We start from the raw sequence: 19,804 nt of genomic DNA on the forward strand, positions 1-19,804 counted from the left end.
AACAGCCAGGGTGTTAAATCTAAAGAAAAAGAAAAAGAGACAGTTCAAGTGGCACTGAATCATAACAGGGTAGTGTTTTGAAAACTATTCAAGCAATTTAAGATCAGTTCGTGCAAAATGAGTATGGTTAGACATAGTGTTTGGGTAAGATGTCACGGGTGGTTTTGCACATCTGCGCCTTAGCACTCTTGTGGTGTATACAGAACCTATGAAAAAGCCAGAAAAAGTGTAGTGTGCTGTATATTATTAAAGTATTATGTTGGGTTAGTTGTTATATTCTGGTTTCCTGGCCTGAGCGCACATAGTTGGACTGCACGTTGCCCGCCACCACTGGAAGATGAGACAGGCTGTCCACAGTACTCTGGCTGCTCTCCATCAAGGGTAGCCTGAGTTTCCTGACAGAGAGCAAAAAGAGAGAGAGAGAGAGAGAGAGAGAGAGAGAGAGAGAGAGAGAGAGAGAGAGAGAGAGAGAGAGAGAGAGAGAGAGAGAGAGCGAATGGAGGGAAGATAGTACGAGAGGTGAGTCAAAGTGGGAACAAGGAGGAGCATGAGGAAAGAAGGCGTCCTCCAGCGGAGCAAAGAGGTGGGAGGGGAGAAGTGGGAATCACCCCTGTCATTGGAAGCCTGCCCATTGCCAGGAAAAGAAAAGACTTTGCAGAAGAGGGGAGAAGTCTGCGCGGTAGCACAGTGGTATAGTCACCGTCCCCCTCATTGTGGAAAAGGCCCCGGTTCGAATCCCGTCGATGACGCGAGGAATATTAATGGGATTTTCTCACTCCTTGGCTCAGTTAGTCAGGCGCAGATAGCAAGGTTTTTCCCCCAGAAACGTGTTTTTTTTCGTCCAGCAAAACAGGAAAATCGACCAGAGAACAAGCAATTTACAGACATACCAAATTATGATATTATGGTCCGCTGTCAATGATTACGTGTACCCATATTTATTTTGTCTCTAAATTGCGTGTGTTCTCTGGTCGATTTGCCTGTTTGCTGGACGGGAAAAACCCCAGTTTCTGGGGGATAAAACCTTGCTATCTACACCTGAGACTGACAGCCTCAGCCACGGATTGAAAAAAGCTCATTAAAATTCCTGGCGTCATCGAAGGGATTCGAACCCGGGCCTTTTCCAGCCCGTGTGGGGAGGAGTGATGATACGACTGTGCCACCCGCAGACAATTTACAGACATAATACAAAAACGGATATACCCTGATGTTCAAAGAGAGTGCGTCACCTAGGAATTTCACATTTCTAACCGTTTTTCGCGATGGTATATTACGTTAATGACTAGCATCACAAACAGAAATATAAACAAAAGATATTTATTAATAGTTAAGGCAAAGCTAAGTAATATTTGACAGGTGCTCTCAAAATATTCCAAAATGAGCATTTGCGTGTTTAGCAAAACTTTATACAACAGTTTTGCTAAACACGACAATTATGGCTGAAATGTTATCAGAAGCTTTCAATTTGCTTCAGTTTATCATTTCAAATGGAAAACAAAATGAAAACTTCACCAGGTGCAAACTAACATTTAGTTGAACCGCCTCTGGCCCTGATGACAGCAACACACCGTCGAGGCATTGACAAGATCAATTTCTGAAGATAATCAACTGATAGATCGTGGTTCCAAACACGAATTATGGCTTCCTGAAGTACGTGAAGGGTCTTTGGTTTCTTTCTGGCAACTGCAGATTCCACACGATGCCAACAGTTCTCTTTAGGATTGAGTTCCTGTCTGGCTGTTTCTTGGCCAGCTAACAGTTGTAATGGACCGATCTTCTAACTATTTTTTCACCTGTAACAAATGTAAACACATCACTGTCGAACCTCTAATGCAGAAATGAAGCTAAAGTAACTACAAAAGTGCCAACTTACACTTTTCGCCCGATGACAAGGAGAAGAGCCGTCCTGAAAGATGCAATTACTTGGCAGGTTGAAATGGTCTCTAATGGTTGGCAGCAATTTGCCTTCCAATATAGCCTGGTATCCATTGGCATTTACGGAACCTTTTATAAACTGCAGGTGACCTACTCTGTGATATGAAATACACCCCCCATATCATTTGGCTGGTAGGGAATTTCACTGTAGACACCAGTCTGGATGGTATTCTTCGCCACGTCTACGGCGAATTGTTTGTTTCCCATCAAAGCCTTGCAGGCTGAATTTCTTCTCATCCGAGAAAATAACTGACTTCCACTGCTCGAGGGTGGGTCCATTTGACACGCTCCTTACACCAAATTAATCGGGCCTTTTTCATTTTTTTGGGAGGATGGGCTTCTTTTTAGGACGACAAGTCCATTTTTGAAGAGGCGTCTTCTGACTGCTGCTGCACTTGCTACCACTCCTGTATGTTCTTCCCATTCTCTTTTCAGCTCAGACGAAGAAGCTTTACGGTTTTTAAGGCATAAATGCTTCAAAACGCGGTCCTGTTTTGGCGTAGAGACTCGTTTGCACCCGGTTCCTTTTTTTTTTTTCTATCAGCAGAACCAGTATTCTTGAGTTGGGTAAGAAATCTAATCATTGTCGGCTGATTACTATAAGCAATAAGACGGGAAGAACATCCTTCCTCACGTAAAGGTACAATAGCACTCTTTCTTCGTGCAGTCAACTGCACGTAACTCACCATCCTGACACAAGCAAGGAATGACTGCAACTGTTGCAGAGCGTGCTTATATAGCTGAAAGTAACAGCTGATGCAATATTACGTCATCACCTACGCGGGTTAATCTTATCTGATGCAATCTGTAAAAAATATTGCCATATACCTACGTTATTCGGAAGAAAATTACAATTTTAAGGGGTGATGCACTTTCTTTGAACACCAGTGTAATCATTTATGGGAGACCCTAATATAATAATAATTTGAGAACAAGGGAGGTCTGCAAAAGAGAGCGCTATGGTGGCATCCAACGTCTGGCAAGCCAGGTATCAGCGACACCCGATCAACCCAAGGGTACTCAGGTGCAAAGAGTTAATGCCATCAGTTGGATTGTCCTGGAATTGGTAATGTGTGTGCCTCAGGTGGACAGAACGCCTTCTCTTGTATTGAAAAATGGAGGGGTCGCGAACCTTTTGAAGGGTGCGTGCCAAAATTGGCTAAATATTTTAAAAAACTACCCTCGCGTGTCCCTACAAATTTTTCACGTGCCTGGCAGAAAGAACGGGCGTGCACAGGTCACGACTCAAGGTGGATTCCTGGAGTGATGTGGTTTCGAAGTTCGAATATTTTTTTGGGACGCTCTGTATTCCGCTTGCCCAAAAAAATTGTATGTGTGCCATTATAGGGACACACACATATATCAGTAGCGTGCCAGGGCGCTTTATAATAAGGGGGCACTACGGTAGTATGGCCGTTCACAAGCCACTATTCACCTTGGCTAACCCGACATCGTAGGTAGTACAGTTGGTAGATTCGCAGTCCTCCCCCACACCGGGTGGAAAAGACCTGAATTCATATGCTATCGATGACGTGACGAATTTTTATGGGCCTTTTTCCTAGGGTGCAACTCAAGTTTTTTGTCCAGCAAACGCCAAATCTATTACACATCACACGCAATTTACAGAAATACAGTGGCAGACAAAAAACTGCATCACATTAGAAAAAGTAACATTTGTAATGAAATGTATAAGATATGGTTTGATTACAATCAATCATTTTGTTTGTCGCAAAGCAAAGGTATTGCGTCAGATAACGCTTCTATTGCGTCAGACAGTAATTGCAAGGTATTTCGTCAGATAACGCTTCTATTGCATCAGACAGTAATTGCAAGGTATTGCGTCAGTCGCTTCTATAAATACGGCGTTGGAAGAGTATACACGCTCATTAGTATCCTATTTTGCGGAGGCATAAGCATGGCTCCATATATTCAGTTGACACCAAGAAAAAAAGTGTAGCTGTTGCTCTGTCCCAGGAACAGCTTTCTACACGTGCCATCGCTGATAAAATATGCCATCAGTCAACAGTATCCCGGGTGCTGAAATTAAAGCGTGATGTGAAGAGAAGACCTGGATCAGGCCGTAAGAGAGTGAATACGCCTTCCCAAGATCGATATTTGAAACGGCAATGCCTTCGTAATCGCCATGCTAGTGCTCCTGATCTAAAACTGGACTTTGAGATGACCTGTGGTGTTGAAACAAGTGCCCAAACTATCCAAAGACTGCTTTCGTAATGTGGTGGTCTGCATGCCTATCGGCTCAAGACGAAGCCTTTGTTCATCCAAGAAACGAGGAAGAAGCGACCTGCTTGGGCTAAACCGCATTTTTCGTGAACAAAAGAGCAATGGGACACCGTTATCTTTTCTGACGAATCGAAATTCAACCTGAATGTGGACATGTGTCGTGTCTTACGCAAGGCGGTCCCTAAACGTTAGTTTATCTCCGCCATGGTTCTCGGAAAAAGTTAGAGGATATCCTTTACGAATATAGTAAACAAAGCCTTTGTATGTAAGATACAGATCCAGTGGTAACAAGCCTGAGATGGCTTGCAAAGATGCAGTTGAAACTGTTCTATAAGTTCTCAGGAGGGCTATGAAAAGTTGGACACTATCTAGTTTGGTTGGAACTGTAATAAGTTTGGTTCTGTGAAACCATATGCTGGCTGCATATGTAACGATTGGAATAAACACTGTGTAGTATAGAATTCTGAGGGTTCCCTTTTTTTTAAAACCCCAGTCCTACCAAGACATTTTGAATAATATGGCCGTAAAAGTTTTCACTTTTTTGGAAAGATTCTGGATATGTGGTAAGAATGACAATTTTTCATAAAAAATAATACCAAGACGCTTATGAGTGGTAACAAGTAACAGAGATACTCCATTAAACTTGACAACCGGAGGTCTATTATGGTCTAGTTTTCCGTGAAATATCACCATCTTGGTTTTAGATGGTGACACTCTTAATTTACTTTTATTCAACCTGCATAGCTCAGATGGAAAGCGATATGTCAGAAGACGAAAAACGGAGGCATACCATCCTGACTGCAAAACACCGACTGTAAAGTTCCCCGCCGTTCCGATGGTTTGGCCTGGGATCATTACAGGTTGTTTCAGACAAACCATGAATGCTGAGGTCTAGCTAGACGTCGTAGACAATGTGTTACCTATGTTTTGGCAGCATGTCGGGGAAGGCCGCACTAACTGTATCAGCAGGAGATGGTTCCATGTCATGCTGTTCGCGTTGTGACATACTGGTGTGAGCACACGAACATCAAAAAGTTGAACTGGCCAGCCCAAACCCCTTTTTTTTCAGCCTTGGTGAGAACCTCTGAAATGAATTGATGAAAAACACAGAACTGAACTGTCCTCGCTTTGAAGGACAAATTGCGAAAAATATCTGAGGATATTATTAAAAAGTGGTTGATAGTGTTCCCCAGGGAGTAGAAGTAAATTTGTTCTAACTATCAACCATCCGCTGGCTAAAGGCGAATTTTCGCATCTATTCTATTGTCTACAATTGTCTTTCCTCAATTTGCATTTATGCCCCTCAGGTGAGTAATCTGAGCAAGAGGAAGAATCCCATTAGCATTGAGCTTACTCAATCCATTCAAGGCCATATTCGACTTAATTAGACCACCTCGCAGGTGCCTAGTCTCCAGAAGTTGCAATTTGCAGAACTTTTAAGCCTTTCTTGGTAACAGCAAGTCTTTGTTCCACTCGCCAATTCGTTGCCCTTCTCTGTACTCGTTCCAGTAGCTCTATCTTTCTTAAATAGGCCTCTAGACCTGTATACAGTACTCGAGATGACCCCTTATGCAAAGGGGACAATCACCCCCTTATCTCTTTTTCATCATCATCATCTTCAGCTTCGTTTCTGTTCTATGGTGGCCCCAAGACTCTCGTCCAAATCCACCTAGAATTATAGTCAAACATGTACTCTATGAATATTACACCTCACCACCAGGAAGAATCAAATAAAATATGATTCCATGATTCCGGCAGTGTACATGTACAATTAGGATAAGTTTCTAACACAAAATAAAACAACTTTTGGTTCAAAGACCCATGCCCGGTAATTAAATATGATGTTTCCATATTTGGATAAAACCATTTCTTATTTTTGACATTGTGATTAAGCCGCACATTGGGAAGCCTTATCCCTGCTAGCAAAATTCCTGTATTATGTTTTTTCTGAGGATAACATAGGTGGTAACTGTATCTATCGCTGAAATGATCCTTTTCTTTAAGTTGCCAAGAAGTAATCCTACAAAAAAGCTGGTCGCATAATTGGATTTGCGTGCCGATGATGACCTGAAAAGCAAACAAGAAATTGACCACAAGAGACACCCAATTAGAGATAATGTATACGGATCAATATGGCTTTAGGTGCCGATCCTCCTAAAACCCTATTACTCTTACAACAACAATAACCCCAACGACCCTTCCATTTTTAACTTAAGAGCTCGTTAGATTGAATAAATTTAGGGAATGAACACCTTTCTAGCAAAATTGCTGTCCTGGGATGAAAATCCTCTACTAAACTGATAAATAAATATATTTTTGCAACGTTTCGGATTTTAATTAAAACCCGTCATCAGGCCCAGTTGGTACAAAAAAAAATTTTGAACCACGTAATTGGAATAACAAATTTGGTATACATTTATACGAAATAATTTAAAAAAAAACGGAAATAATGATATGTAACGGTAATAATACAGAAATATCCATAAAAAAACTTACCTAATAAAAGGCCGCAGCAGAATAAACAGAGCTGAAGCAACTTAAAGCGCAGTAACGTAATATTTTACACGATTACTGAGATCAACATCAAGACTTGAAATGATTCTGGAGGGCAAACTTGAAAGTGTTTCGAGTTGGCCATCCAGAATCAAGTTTATTTTATTACAAGATATAAATAGCGGATTTGTAAAATGATATTATTTACTTCTTGATGAAGGTTTCCTCTGCCAAGTATACTCTTCGTTGTTTGACTACATCTCCTTGTTATGTAAATTTGGGTGCAACCTTGGTTACTCCAGACCTCGTGTACTTGCCCGTACCTATTATTTTTGTGATTTCCTGTTAGAATTTTATGGTTATCCAATATTGCTGGTTTCATTATTTTTTGGTACTGCTCGCTAAAATTTAAGAACTCTGATATTTTTCTTTAGAAATCTTAATGGCGCGATAAGGAATTCAAGAAAAAGCAATGTGTATTCCATTACTTTAAAATGAAAGACTGTAGAATTGAGATTCATTCTACTTCTTCTTCCAAGAAAGCAACTTATATTTCTAATGTTATCCACAATGCGGATATTATAATAAGTAGAAATATTTTTACTTCAACCAAAACGTTTTTTGTACTCGAGCCAATTTCATTCAAAGCGAATCATTTAGAATGGTTTATTTGAGTTACTGCCACTTATCTAAACAACTGAAGTTAACTTTTAACATATAAAGATACAGTACACGTTGGAGGTCAGTGTATCTCTGCAATGTCCTCTGACATGCATTAGAGACTAGTGTACCTAGTAATAATACACGGAAAGGACAGAATTCATGGGATTCCTGGGCAACGCGACGCTGTTACCCCTCTCTCTCTAGTAGACGAACACACCGCTTGGCAGGTACAGCGCATTACTGCATTCACTAGATGATAATTCGATGTCATGATTTAACCGACTTTGAAAGAGGGATGATAGTGGGTACCGGACGCATAGGTCACTCTATCGCGGAGGTGGTACAGAAAGTGCACTATCCCCGTTCGACACTATCAAGAGTCTATCGAGAATACGCCATTTCCGGAATAATATCTCATCGTGGACAGAACTGTGGGAGAAGAAGGTGGTGGATGAACGTGGCTTTTGACGCCTGTCTTGCATTGTTTCAGCCAACTGGAGACAGTGGCACAAATCACCGCCAACTCCAACGAGGGAGCTGCCAGAAACGCCTCCACCAAGACCATCAGGCGATCATTAACAGCAGTAGGTTATGAGAGCCGCCGATCCACGAGATCCCATTGATAACACCACGATACAGGAATCTACGTCTCAAATGGGCGAAACAACAGCACTGGACCTTGGATGATGGAGACGGGTCTCCTGGTCCGATGAGTTCCGTTTCCAGTTATTTCTCCAGTTTTCTGGACATGAATCTGCTTTTAACTCGGTCCAAATCACGCCCCTTCTTGCCTTACTTGAAAGATTCTACGGGATATCCAGAAATATGCTTGAGATCCTCAATAATCTGCTATCTAGGAGAATGCTTCACTTCACAGACAATGGCATTACAGTCTCTAAAAGCGTCGAAGTAGGGATCCAACAAGTTGGTTTTCTCTCAGCCTTGCTATTTGCAGCAATACTCGTTCCACTAATGGATCAAATTCCAGCGTTCCTATCGTATGCCTATCGCATGCAAACGTAGTGTTGGTGACTCACAAGAAAGACAAATCCCATCTGAATCTGTAAACAGCTATCTAAATACATTCTGTAAGTATGTCAAATTTTTTGGCATGTCAGTTAATCCAGAGAAGTCAAACTATCTCATCTTAACGGCAAGTCGGATAACTTCTACTGATACTGTTTCTTCTCTACGTCCGGAATTGGCAGGAAATGTTCTGACTCCCACAGTGTCAAATTCCTAGGAGTAATCCTTGATGCCAACCTCACCTATAAAAAAACAAATTCAAGCTCAGTGTTCCAAAGCCCTGAGAGCCTTCTGGGGAATGAAAATAGATCTGTGCAAAACGCACAATAAGCAAATAATCAAGAAACACCTTGCAACTTACTTCTGTAGTGGGCTCTCCTATGCCTTGGAAGTTTGGTCGGCAGCACCACCCACCAGCCCTCATGAAACTATAGGGCCTCGAATTCTGGGTGCTGAAGTGGGTCAACTTGTGCTCTCACCAGATCTACACAACATCTAAATCTACTCTCTGCTGCAACCTGCAATATACGCCCATAGACCACAGAGTCCATGTGCTAAAAATAAAGGCAGTGCTTCATCTGTGCTCAGCTAAGCAGGATCACATCAACATTTGGAACACGGTTGGTTGGCGTTTGGCAGGCAGACATCACCCCAGTACTCTCACCTTGTGCTCAAGGCTGTAGCGGTTACAGAATTTCAAGAGACATTTCCCAAATGTGACTCTGGACACTCTCAACTCGCTCAACATCGACCTGTGGACTATAGACAAGGCATATCGCGATGGCATCTTGTTGTTTGTAAAGGTTGCTGTTTATCTTGCTGTTTGTAAAGGACATTTATGTAAGTGCCTATCTTAGTTAGCCGATGTCATTTCAACTTCTGCTCAACTTGTAGTCCTTTTTCGTTGTAATTACTTCTTCATTTTTACAGTTTGATTATTATTTTTGTTTTTTATTTATTAATTATTATTTAGTTTTTTTTTTCTATTATAAAACAAAATCACTTGTATAAGCAACGTATTGTAAGATTCCTGTGCCTTTCTGTGTAAGGAATCACTATTGTATACAATTTATGTTAATAAAGAATCTTATTATTATTATTTCGAGAGGAGGGCAGATCGACAAGAAAATGCGAAACGAAATGATTCATGTGCCCCACCATTTAGCACTCCGTACTAGGCACGAGTGACCCATGACCCAATGAGTACCCTTACTGATTGCGTCATGGTATTTCTTTTGTCATTCTCCACCGTATTTAATAAAAAATTTCGACGGAAGAAAATGCATAATTCAACATGACGAAGACTAATAGTGAGAATGAGGACCATGAGATCGATGTTATCGCCATCCAGAACCCTACACTGCTAGAATACAATCTGGACCATCAACGAGGATTATGGGCTTTCCCATCACCACCAGAGTCATTCAGCCTGTCCCAAAGGACCCAAAATCCTGCATTGTCGTCTTCAACTATGAACTGGACATCTTGGTCGTGCATGGGCTCTGTTACAAATTTGCTACCTGTGTTCAAATCATTAGCCCAGTACTGACTTTTATCTTATTTCACTGTACTGCCCACCATCTGCAGACTTCAATGACTCACTGAATTACCTAGAATTTGCACTCAATTTCCTTGAAAACAAGTCGGTCCTTCTTGTCTCTGATGTCAATGCCAAATCCCATTTCTGGCATAGCAATACCACGGACCTTCGAGGAATAATGCTAGAGGATTTCATTGTCTCCCACAAACTCATAGTCCATAATCAGCCAAACCAGCACACCACCTACAGCAGCTCCAAAGGCGAATCTAATATTGATGTCACTGTCACCACCAACAATTTAGGCCGTGTATCCATGACTGGCAGACTATACCAGATTGGACTCTTAGCGATCATAGAGTTATCACATTCGATCTAACCCCAAATGCAACTAACACCTCTAGGATGCCCAGACCACCTGCATTAGTGCGGTTCTCCAACAAGAGCATCGACTGGTCTTCGTTTGATGACTCTGTAGTCAAAGACTTTATTCCACATGAACCAAACTACCTGAACTCCTGCACAGCCACTGAAATAGCAGACATGATGCAGCAAGTGTTGTCGAAGGCCTCCTACAGGTCGGCTAGGAAAAAATCTATCCGTCCCACTGCCTGCTCTTGGTGGTGTCAAGAGCTTACTGCACTCCGCAGAGAGGTCCATCGTGCCCGTCGACTTTATCAACGCCATCGTGGCTGGCCTCCCTGAGAAGTAGCTAGATTCCACGGCAATTATATCGCTAAAAAGAACGAATATACCAAAGCTATAGCTGCCCAGAAGAAAACCACCTGGTCGGAGTTTGTCCGAGACTCAGGGAATTCCAACCCCTGGGGACTTCTATACAAAATAGTGAGGGAAAAGACTTTCAGGCCTGAAATTTTTGGCACTGTAACTACTGGGAACACCGAGACTTCTAACTGGACCGACTCCATCAACTCCACACTTGACAGACTGTTTCCTGAAGATAATCCAGCAGACGATCTCTACTGGCAAAGTTCCCGTATAATCACTATCCTCCCTACACCGGGTGGAAAAGACCTGAGTTCGATGACGGGATGAATTTTTATGGGCCTTTTTCACAACGTGGCTGAATGAGTTGGACTCAGACAAGAGTAACTTGGTTTTTTCTCCCAGAAATTCGGTTTATCTTCCAGCAAATAGACATTCGATCTCAGAACACGCAATTTACAGACACGGAGCAATATGGTCTTAGTTGCTGATGCTCCTAAAACCCTACTACAACAACAACACTCACAATGGAGAAATTAATGTGAAAAAATTCACAACTGTCAAATAAGTTAAGCAGTTTAACACAACGATTAGATTTTATTTGCATTTTCAAGTACAGAACCTTAAAGGATAACATAAAATTGTATACATTTTTCCGTAAAATTACTGAGCGACCAAGGTATAATTAGGACCTTACTGATTTAAATCTGTGGAGTTTTTCGTCTCGCATCTTTCTGTAAAAAAAAAAAAAAAAAGGTAAGCAATGTAGCATTAATCGAATACGTAAAAGTAAGTCACTTATCATAAATGATGCAATTTTTCCCAAATACCCCACAAAGAACGTGATCTTGCTCCCATTATGCAATTGGCATTCTAAGCTCATAAACGGAAACTATACCACATTATAAAGCCAACTTGTTGGCAAGGTGTGGCTTAACTTCAGACAACAGGATAAAATACCTCCTTGTCCGTACAGGCAAAATTCCTGTATATTATTATTGGTACAACGCCATGTCCTGTCTGCACTGCTCAGAGAACTTCTTGTCGGACTGTACAATTGCCTCTAAGTCTCCTTCGTTGTCCACCATCCTGAGTGTGGTGCAACTTAACTGGTATGTCATTCTGGAATCATTGCTGCCCATATGAAGTAACTCGCATTTAAAAATATTAAACTTTAATTAATACTTCATCGCCCCTCTGACTAATTTGTGTAGATCTTGTTATAGTAGTATATTCTGATTATCGTGGCTCACTGCCAATCTTCGTATCATCTGAAAACTTAGACATTAAGCCTGACATGAATTCATCAATGTCTTTAATAACTACAGAAAACGATAATGGATCCAGCATTGAATCCTAAGGGACTACGCTAATAATATTAGTTCAAGAAGAGCAGTGCCCAATTACAACTACCCTCTGATTTCTGCCACTCAACCATCCCTTTATCCAGAGAAGTAATTTGCCTTTAATGCCACACTGTTCTCATTTGTACAACAGCCTTTTATGTAGAACAGTGTTTCAAAAATAATTTCTTTGTTGCTGTTGAAGGACTTTTAGGGGCGTCAGCGACTTAGATCATATCGATATGATTGGGTGCCTCTAAATTGGGTGTGTTCTATGGTCAATTTGAGTGTTTGCTGGAAGACAAAATCTGAATTTCCTGGAGAAAAAACCGTGCTATCCTGAGACCGACTAATTCAGCAATGTAATGCAATTATATTGCAAGTATTGTAAGTATAATTGCATACAATTCGAAGCACATTCATAGTATCTATTATGATCGTATATAGTATTTGATAATTTACGCATATGTACATGATCCCATTGGACTTAAGTTTCATTTTTGGCTAAACAATCAAAGACATAAGAGAATTACTGACCTATCCAATTTACCAAATGAGGAATGTATTCATTCCAGAAGGCACATTCCTTCTCACGATACCCACGGGATATAGAACTAGAAGATGGATTATCAAAGACGAAACTTTCCCTGTTTGTTGCATAAAGAGGCCAATTTTCAGTTTCCTGCGAACCGTTAGGAGATATATTTGGGTTCCTATAAAAAAAATTCGAAAAATAAAGCATGTTACAATATTTGAAGAGGAAAATTCAAAAAAACAATAATTGCTTTTTTTAATTTACGAGAGGGATGGGATTCGAAAAGCTAAAATGTTGAAAAAAAAAAGTAATACACTTTTCAACATACTCACTAGACAAAATGACACACTTCTGATTGTCCTTTAAACCACAACTCGGCAGCAGAAGTCACCCTCTGCAGCAAGCAAAATGTTTTCCACGAAAAAAGGACTTCGGGGGAGGAAAGAGGAAGAAATCCGAGCTCTCACCGATATCATTTATAAATATATAAAATAAAGGGCCCAATACTGAACTCTTGGTGACTCCACTAATAACATTGGTCCACGAAGAGCAGTGTCTATTGATCACCACTCTATGTCTTCTCCCACTCAACCATCCCTATATCCATAGTAGAAACTTGCCCTTAATGTAAAGTGACCAGACGTCCGGGATTTAAGTCGTTTACCCCGCATTGCAAACTGTCCCGGATTGGACATGCATCCTCCATACTTATATCAAGAATCGCAATAAAATTAAAGTAATTGATGTGGATGAAGAAGAAAGTGGGCTTTTTGACGAGATATGATATTTAAAAAAATGTGCTAATGATTCGAAAATGAAAGAATGGAATCACCAAAGAATGCCAACATATATGAGGTGGGACCAAATAATTAAACATTTTAACACAAGGGACATACCATGTAGGCATTTTAAAAGAGTAATTGGATTTGCGTTATGTTTGCCGTGAACCAATGGTGCAACGGAAAGAGTTTTTTCAGTAGTAAATAAGTTGTGGAGTCAGAAAATCGATGTCCCGCGTTGGAACACTAAGGATGTGGTCATCATCATCATTAGCCATTATCAATCAACTGCAGGATGAAGGCCTCTCCAGCAACTTTCCAGTTCCTTCTGTTTCGTGCAATGGCCATCCATTTACTACCCACAAACTCATGAATTTCATCTATCCATCTCCATCGTTGTCTTCCAGGTTTTCTTCTAGCTCCTCTTGAGTACCATTCGGTTATTCTCTTAGTCCAACTGTCATCACGTCTTCGAGCTATGTGTTCTGCCCAAGACCATCTAAGTTCTTTAGTTTTGATAAGAATGTCCTTTACTTGAGTTTGCTACTTGAGTAGGATCTGGCCACTTTACCTTAATGCAATATTGCTCCAATTTGTACAGTAGTCTTCCATGTGCAACAGTATCAAAAGCTTTCCTGAAATCCAAATATATGATATCAAAATTATTTTTTCCTCTTACTCAGATTGCGCACATGAGGGGGTGTAAACTCAAATTGAGGAAGGATGGTTGCAGGATAGCTTTGTGCCTCCAGCCAGAAATGGGCAGTTTACATATATTCAATTAATGTTTTGTTCGTAAATATAAAAAATATTTTATTGAATTTTTATAGTGCGTATTTAGGACAGTGTATATTTAAAAGTTATATACGTATAAAATGATTACATAATGAAGACTTACCCTGTCCTTGCAAAGTTGGCCAAGTTTCTCATCACTCGCCGGGATAACAGAACTTCGTCGGGAGTGGAGTCTTTAAGCAATGGAGCACAAAATAAACCGAAAACGTAGGTAATCTCACTTGAGTGGTAAGCCCCCATCCACTTTGGAAACCTGAAGGATAACAATGTTTGCGGACTGTAATCAAATCTATATAGATAGACATTGTTTCCTGAATTTGCATAACTTCGAGCAAATTGGTGAATGGGACATACAAAATGGATATCCCCTGATAATTCAACAATACTACGAACATAATTATATTCTAACCGTTCAGTGTACTGGAAGATTATTGACTTCTCAATCAGCTCCTTCTGATAAGGAGAAAATGTCCTAACAACATGCAGAAATTGGTCATAAGTAATTGAAATTTCTTCAGATACCGGGAAAATATCAGGAAAGAAAACCATGGCAACGAAACTTCCTTCGTTAAGGGTAGTACCGAGGAGAATACTTGTGTTCTTAAAATGCTTCTTCTGCAGAGAAATTTTGGGATCTTCTTCAACGAAATATCCATCCAAGACAGGACCAAAGGATGGATCTGGAATTCCTCTCAACGTAGCCTCTACTTCAGCTATATTCTCTGCATCCTTCTGCCTGAGACAATCTAAAATAGCATCCACGTGTTTCTCATCGTGAGGACAGTTTAATGCTTTCGCTAAACGAAGTCCACGATCAATACTTGTCTTTCTATCGAGCATCGCCCATGACGCTGTTACGCTTCCACTCAGCATGATTGCTCTTTTGAAATAATTTCTACTGAGTGGGGACAACAGATGAAAGCCCACGCATGCTGCCCCCGCGCTCTGTCCAATCAGTATAATATTATCAGGGTTGCCTCCAAAGTCAGCAATATTCTCTTTGACCCAGCGAATTGCCATTAGCTGGTCAAGTAATCCTACGTTACCAGGTGCGGCTGGGTCACCAAAATAAAGAAATCCGAAAGCTCCAAGCCTGTAATTAATTGATACTACGATTACATTTTCTTCAGAAACTAAACCTCGCGCATCATAAAGAATCATATTTGATGATCCTATGATATATCCCCCTCCGTGTATCCATATGAACACTGGTACATTTTGAGATGGTGACTTTGGTCTCCAAATATTTAATATTAGACAGTCTTCTGTGGAATTCTTTGGATATACAAATTTGGTAACTATATTCATCACTTTGTGTTTTGGAAACATCAGTTGTGTGCATTTTCCTGGTTTCTGCGTAGCATCAAAAACATCAGACCACTGATTAATGGCTTCTGGGGGTCGAAAACGATACTTTCCTAATGGAGGTGTGGCATAAGGTATTCCAAGAAACACTTCTACATATTTTCCTTCTGTGGTGCGAATGGTTTTTCCTTTAACAATCCCCTTTGTCGTGTGCACAATAGGGTTCTCTAGTTTCATATCTTCAGTTTTTATTCCCTCACATAAACATATGGTAACTGTGCCAGATATAGATAAATATGCCCACAGTGCACGATAAAACGAGCCAACCATCTCATTCATTTTAGAAGATTAATCGATGTCAAAGCAGCCAGAGTGTTAAATCTAAAGAAAAAGAAAAAGAAACAGTTCAAGTGACACTGAATCATAACAGGATAGTGTTTTGAAAACTATTCAAGCAATTTAAGATCAGTTCGTGCAAAATGAGTATGGTTACACATAGTGTTTGGGTAAGATGTCACGGGTGGTTTTGCACATCTGTGCCTTTAGCACTTTTGTGATGTATACAGAACCTATGAAAAAGCCAGAAAAGGTGTAGGGTGCTGTATATTAAAAGTGTTGTGTTGGGTTCTGTTGTTATATTCTGGTTTCCTGGCCTGAGCGCACCTAGTGCGACTGCAAGTTGCCCGCCACCAACAACACTGGAAGATGAGCCAGGCTGTCCACAGTACTCTGGCTGCTCTCCGTCAAGGGTAGGCTGAGTTTCCTGACAGAGAGCAAAAAGAGAGAGAGAGAGAGAGAGCGAGAGACAGAGAGCGAATAGAGGGTAGATAGTACGAGAGGTGGATCAAAGCTGGAACAGGGAGGAGCATGAGGAAAGAAGGCGTCCTCCAGCGGAGCAAAGAGGTGGGAGGGAAGAAGTGGGAATCACCCCTGTCATTGGAAGCCTGCCCATTGCCAGGAAAAGAAGAGAGTTTTCAGAAAAAGGGAGAAGTCTGCGCGAGTAGCACAGTGGTATCGTCACCGCCCTCCCCACACTGGGTGGAAAAAGCCCCGGTTCGCATCCCGTCGATGACGCGAGATATATTAATGCTTTTTTGACTCCTTGGCTCAGTTAGTCGGTCTCAGGCGCAGATAGCAAGGGTTTTCCTCCAGAAACGGGTTTTTTTGTCCAGCAAAACAGGAAAATCGACCAGAGACCCGCAATTTACAGACATACCAAATTATGATAATTAGAGTCCGCTGTAAATGATTACATCTACCCATATTTATTTTGTCTGTAAATTGCGTGTTCTCTGGTCGATTTGCCTGTTTCCTGGACGGAAAAAACCCCAGTTCTTGGGGGATAAAACTTTGCTATCTACACCTGAGACTGACAGCCTCAGCCACGGATTGAAAAAAGCTCATTAAAATTCCTGGCGTCATCGAAGGGATTCGAACCCGAGCCTTTTCCACCCGGTGTGAGGAGGATGGTGATGATACGACTGTGCTACCGCAGATAATTTACAGACATAATACAAAAACGGATATACCCTGGTGTTCAAAGAAAGAGCGTCACCTAGGAATTTCATATTTCTAACCCTTTTTCGCGATGGTATGTTACATTAATGACTAGCATCACAAACAGAAATATAAACAAAAGATATTTATTAATAGGGCAAAGAGCTGAGTAATATTTGACAGGTGCTCTCAAAATATTCCAAAATGAGCATTTGCAACCTTTATACAACAGTTTTTGCTAAACACGACAATTATGGCTGAAATGTTATCAGAAGCCCTCAGTTTGCTTCAGTTTATCATTTTAAATGGAAAACAAAATGAAAGGTTCACCAGGTGCAAACTAATATTTAGTTGAATCGCCTCTGGCCCTGGTGACAACAGCACACCGTCGAGGCATTGACAGCTCAATTTCTGAAGATAATCAACTGATAGCTCGTGATTCCAAACACGAATTATGGCTTCTTGAAGTTCACGAAGGGTCTTTCGTTTATTTCTGGCAACTGCAGATTCCACACGATGCCAACAGTTCTCTATAGGATTCAGTTCCGGTCGGGCTGTTTCCTGAACAGCTAAGAGTTGTAATGGAGCGTTCTTCCAACCATTTTTTCACCTGTAACAAATGTAAACTCATTACTGTGGAACCTCTAATGCCGAAACGAAACTAAAGTAACTACAAAAGTGCCTACTTACACTTTTCGCCCGATGACAATGAGCAGAGTCGTCCTGCAAGATGCAGTTACTTGGCAGGTTGAAATAGTCTCTAATGGTTGGCAGCAATTTGCCTTCCAATATAGCCAGGTATCCATTGGCATTTATGGAACCTTTTATAAACTGCAGGTGACCTACTCTGTGATATGAAATGAACCCCCCCCACATCATTTGGCTGGTAGGGAATTTCACTGTAGACACCATACAGGGTGGATGGTATTCTTCGCCACATCTACGGCGAATTGTTTGTTTCCCCTCCCACTGCTCGGGAGTGGGTCCATTTGACACGCTCCTTACACCAAATTAATCGGGCCTTTTTAATTTTTTGTGGGAGGACGGGCTTCTTCTTAGAACGACAAGTCCATTTTTGAAGAGGCGTCTTCTGACTGTTACTACACTTGCTACCACTCCTCTATGTTCTTCCCATTCTCTTTTCAGCTCAGACGAAGAAGCTTACGGTTTTTAACGCATAAGCTCTTCAAAACGCGGCCCTGTTTTGGCGTAGAGACTCGTTTGCACCCGGTTCCTTTTTTCATATCAGCAGAACCAGTATTCTTGAGATTGGAAAGAAATCTACTCGCTGTCGACTGATTACTATGAACAATAAGACGGGAAGAACATTCTTCCTCACGTAACGGTTCCTCACGTAAAGGTTCAATAGCATTCTTTCTTCTTGCCGTCAACTGCACGTAATTCACCATCCTGACACAAACAAGGAATGAGTGCAACTGTTGCAGAGCGTGCTTATATAGCTGAAAGTAACAGCTGATGCAATATTACGTCATCACCCACGCTTGTCAATCTTATCTGATGCAATCTGTAAGAAATATTGCCATGTACCTACGTTATTCGGACGAAAATTAAAATTTTAAGAGGTGATGCACTTTCTTTGAACACCAGTGTAATCATTTATGTGAGACCCTAATATAATAATAATTTGAGAACAAGGGAGGTCTGCAAAGGAGAGCGCCATGGTGGCATCCAACATCTAGCAAGCCAGGTATCAGCGGCACCAGATCAACCCAAAGGTACTCAGGTGCGAAGAGTTAATGCCATCAGTTGGATTGTCCTGGAATTGGTAATGTGTGCCTCAGGTGGGTAGAACGCCTTCTCTTGTATTCAAAAATGGAGGGGTCACGAACCTTTTTAAGGGTGCGTGCCAAAATTGGCTAAATCTTTTAAAAAACTACCCTCGCGTGTCCCTAGAAATTTTTCACGTGCCTGGCAGAAAGAACGGGCGTGCACAGTTCACGACTCAAGGTGGATTCCCGGAGTGATGTGGTTTCGAAGTTCGAATTTTTTTTTGGGACGCTCTGTATTCCGCTTGCCCAAAAAAATTGTATGCGTGCCATTACAGGGACACACACATATATCAGTAGCGTGCCAGGGCGCTTTATAATAAGGGGGCACTACGGTAGTATGGCCGTTCACAAGCCACTATTCACCTTGGCTAACCCGACATCGTAGGTAGTACAGTTGGTAGATTTGCAGTCCTCACCACACCGGGTGGAAAAGACCTGAATTCAAATCCCATCGATGACGTGACGAATTTTTATGGGCCTTTTTCCTAGTGTGCAACTCAAGTTTTTTGTCCAGCAAACGCCAAATCTATTACACATCACACGCAATTTACAGAAATACAGTGGCAGACAAAAAGACCGCATCACCTTAGAAAAAGTAACATTTGTAATGAAACGTATAAGATATTGTTTGATTACGGTCATTTTGTTTGTTGCAAAGCAAAGGTATTGCTTTGCAACAAATGCTTCTATTGCATCAGACAGTAATTGCAAGGTATTGCGTCAGCCGTTTATATAAATACGGCGTTGGAAGAGAATACACGCTCATTAGTATACTGTTTTGCTGAGGTGTAAGCATGGCTCCATATGTTCAGTTGACACCAAGAAAAAAAGTATAGCTGTTGCTCTGTCCCAGGAATTGCTTTCTACATGTGCTATCGCTGATAAAATAGGCTACCACCAGTCAACAGTAGTCCCGGTTGCTGAAATTAAAGCGTGAAACCAGTAATGTGAAGAGAAGACCTGGATCAGGCCGTAAGAGAGTGACAACGCCTTCCCAAGATCGATATTAGAAACGGCAATGTCTTCGTAATCGACATGCTAGTGCTCTCCTGGTCTAAAACTGGACTTTGTGATGGCCTGTGGTGTTGAAACAAGTGCACGAACTATCCAAAGACTGCTTTCAGAATGTGGTCTGCATG

At 41.2% G+C, this 19,804-nt stretch overlaps 1 protein-coding gene across 1 annotated transcript; it reads right to left on the reverse strand.

Annotated features, from left to right (window-relative positions):
- Positions 1–13: 13 nt before the first annotated feature.
- On the reverse strand, positions 14–15,717 carry LOC150091935 (acetylcholinesterase-like). Its single transcript, XM_090370353.1, has 3 exons — positions 14,177–15,717; positions 12,515–12,677; positions 14–19 (listed from the first exon to the last, which is right to left on the reverse strand). Exons 1-3 carry the CDS (start codon positions 15,715–15,717, stop codon positions 14–16), a joined length of 1,710 nt encoding a protein of 569 aa, XP_090226479.1.
- Positions 15,718–19,804: the final 4,087 nt, after the last annotated feature.

The sequence above is a fragment of the Mastigoproctus giganteus genome, chromosome 1 (genome assembly GCF_048544385.1).
Source record: "Mastigoproctus giganteus isolate SK-2022 chromosome 1, ASM4854438v1, whole genome shotgun sequence".
NCBI classification, from domain to species: domain Eukaryota; kingdom Metazoa; phylum Arthropoda; class Arachnida; order Uropygi; family Thelyphonidae; genus Mastigoproctus; species Mastigoproctus giganteus.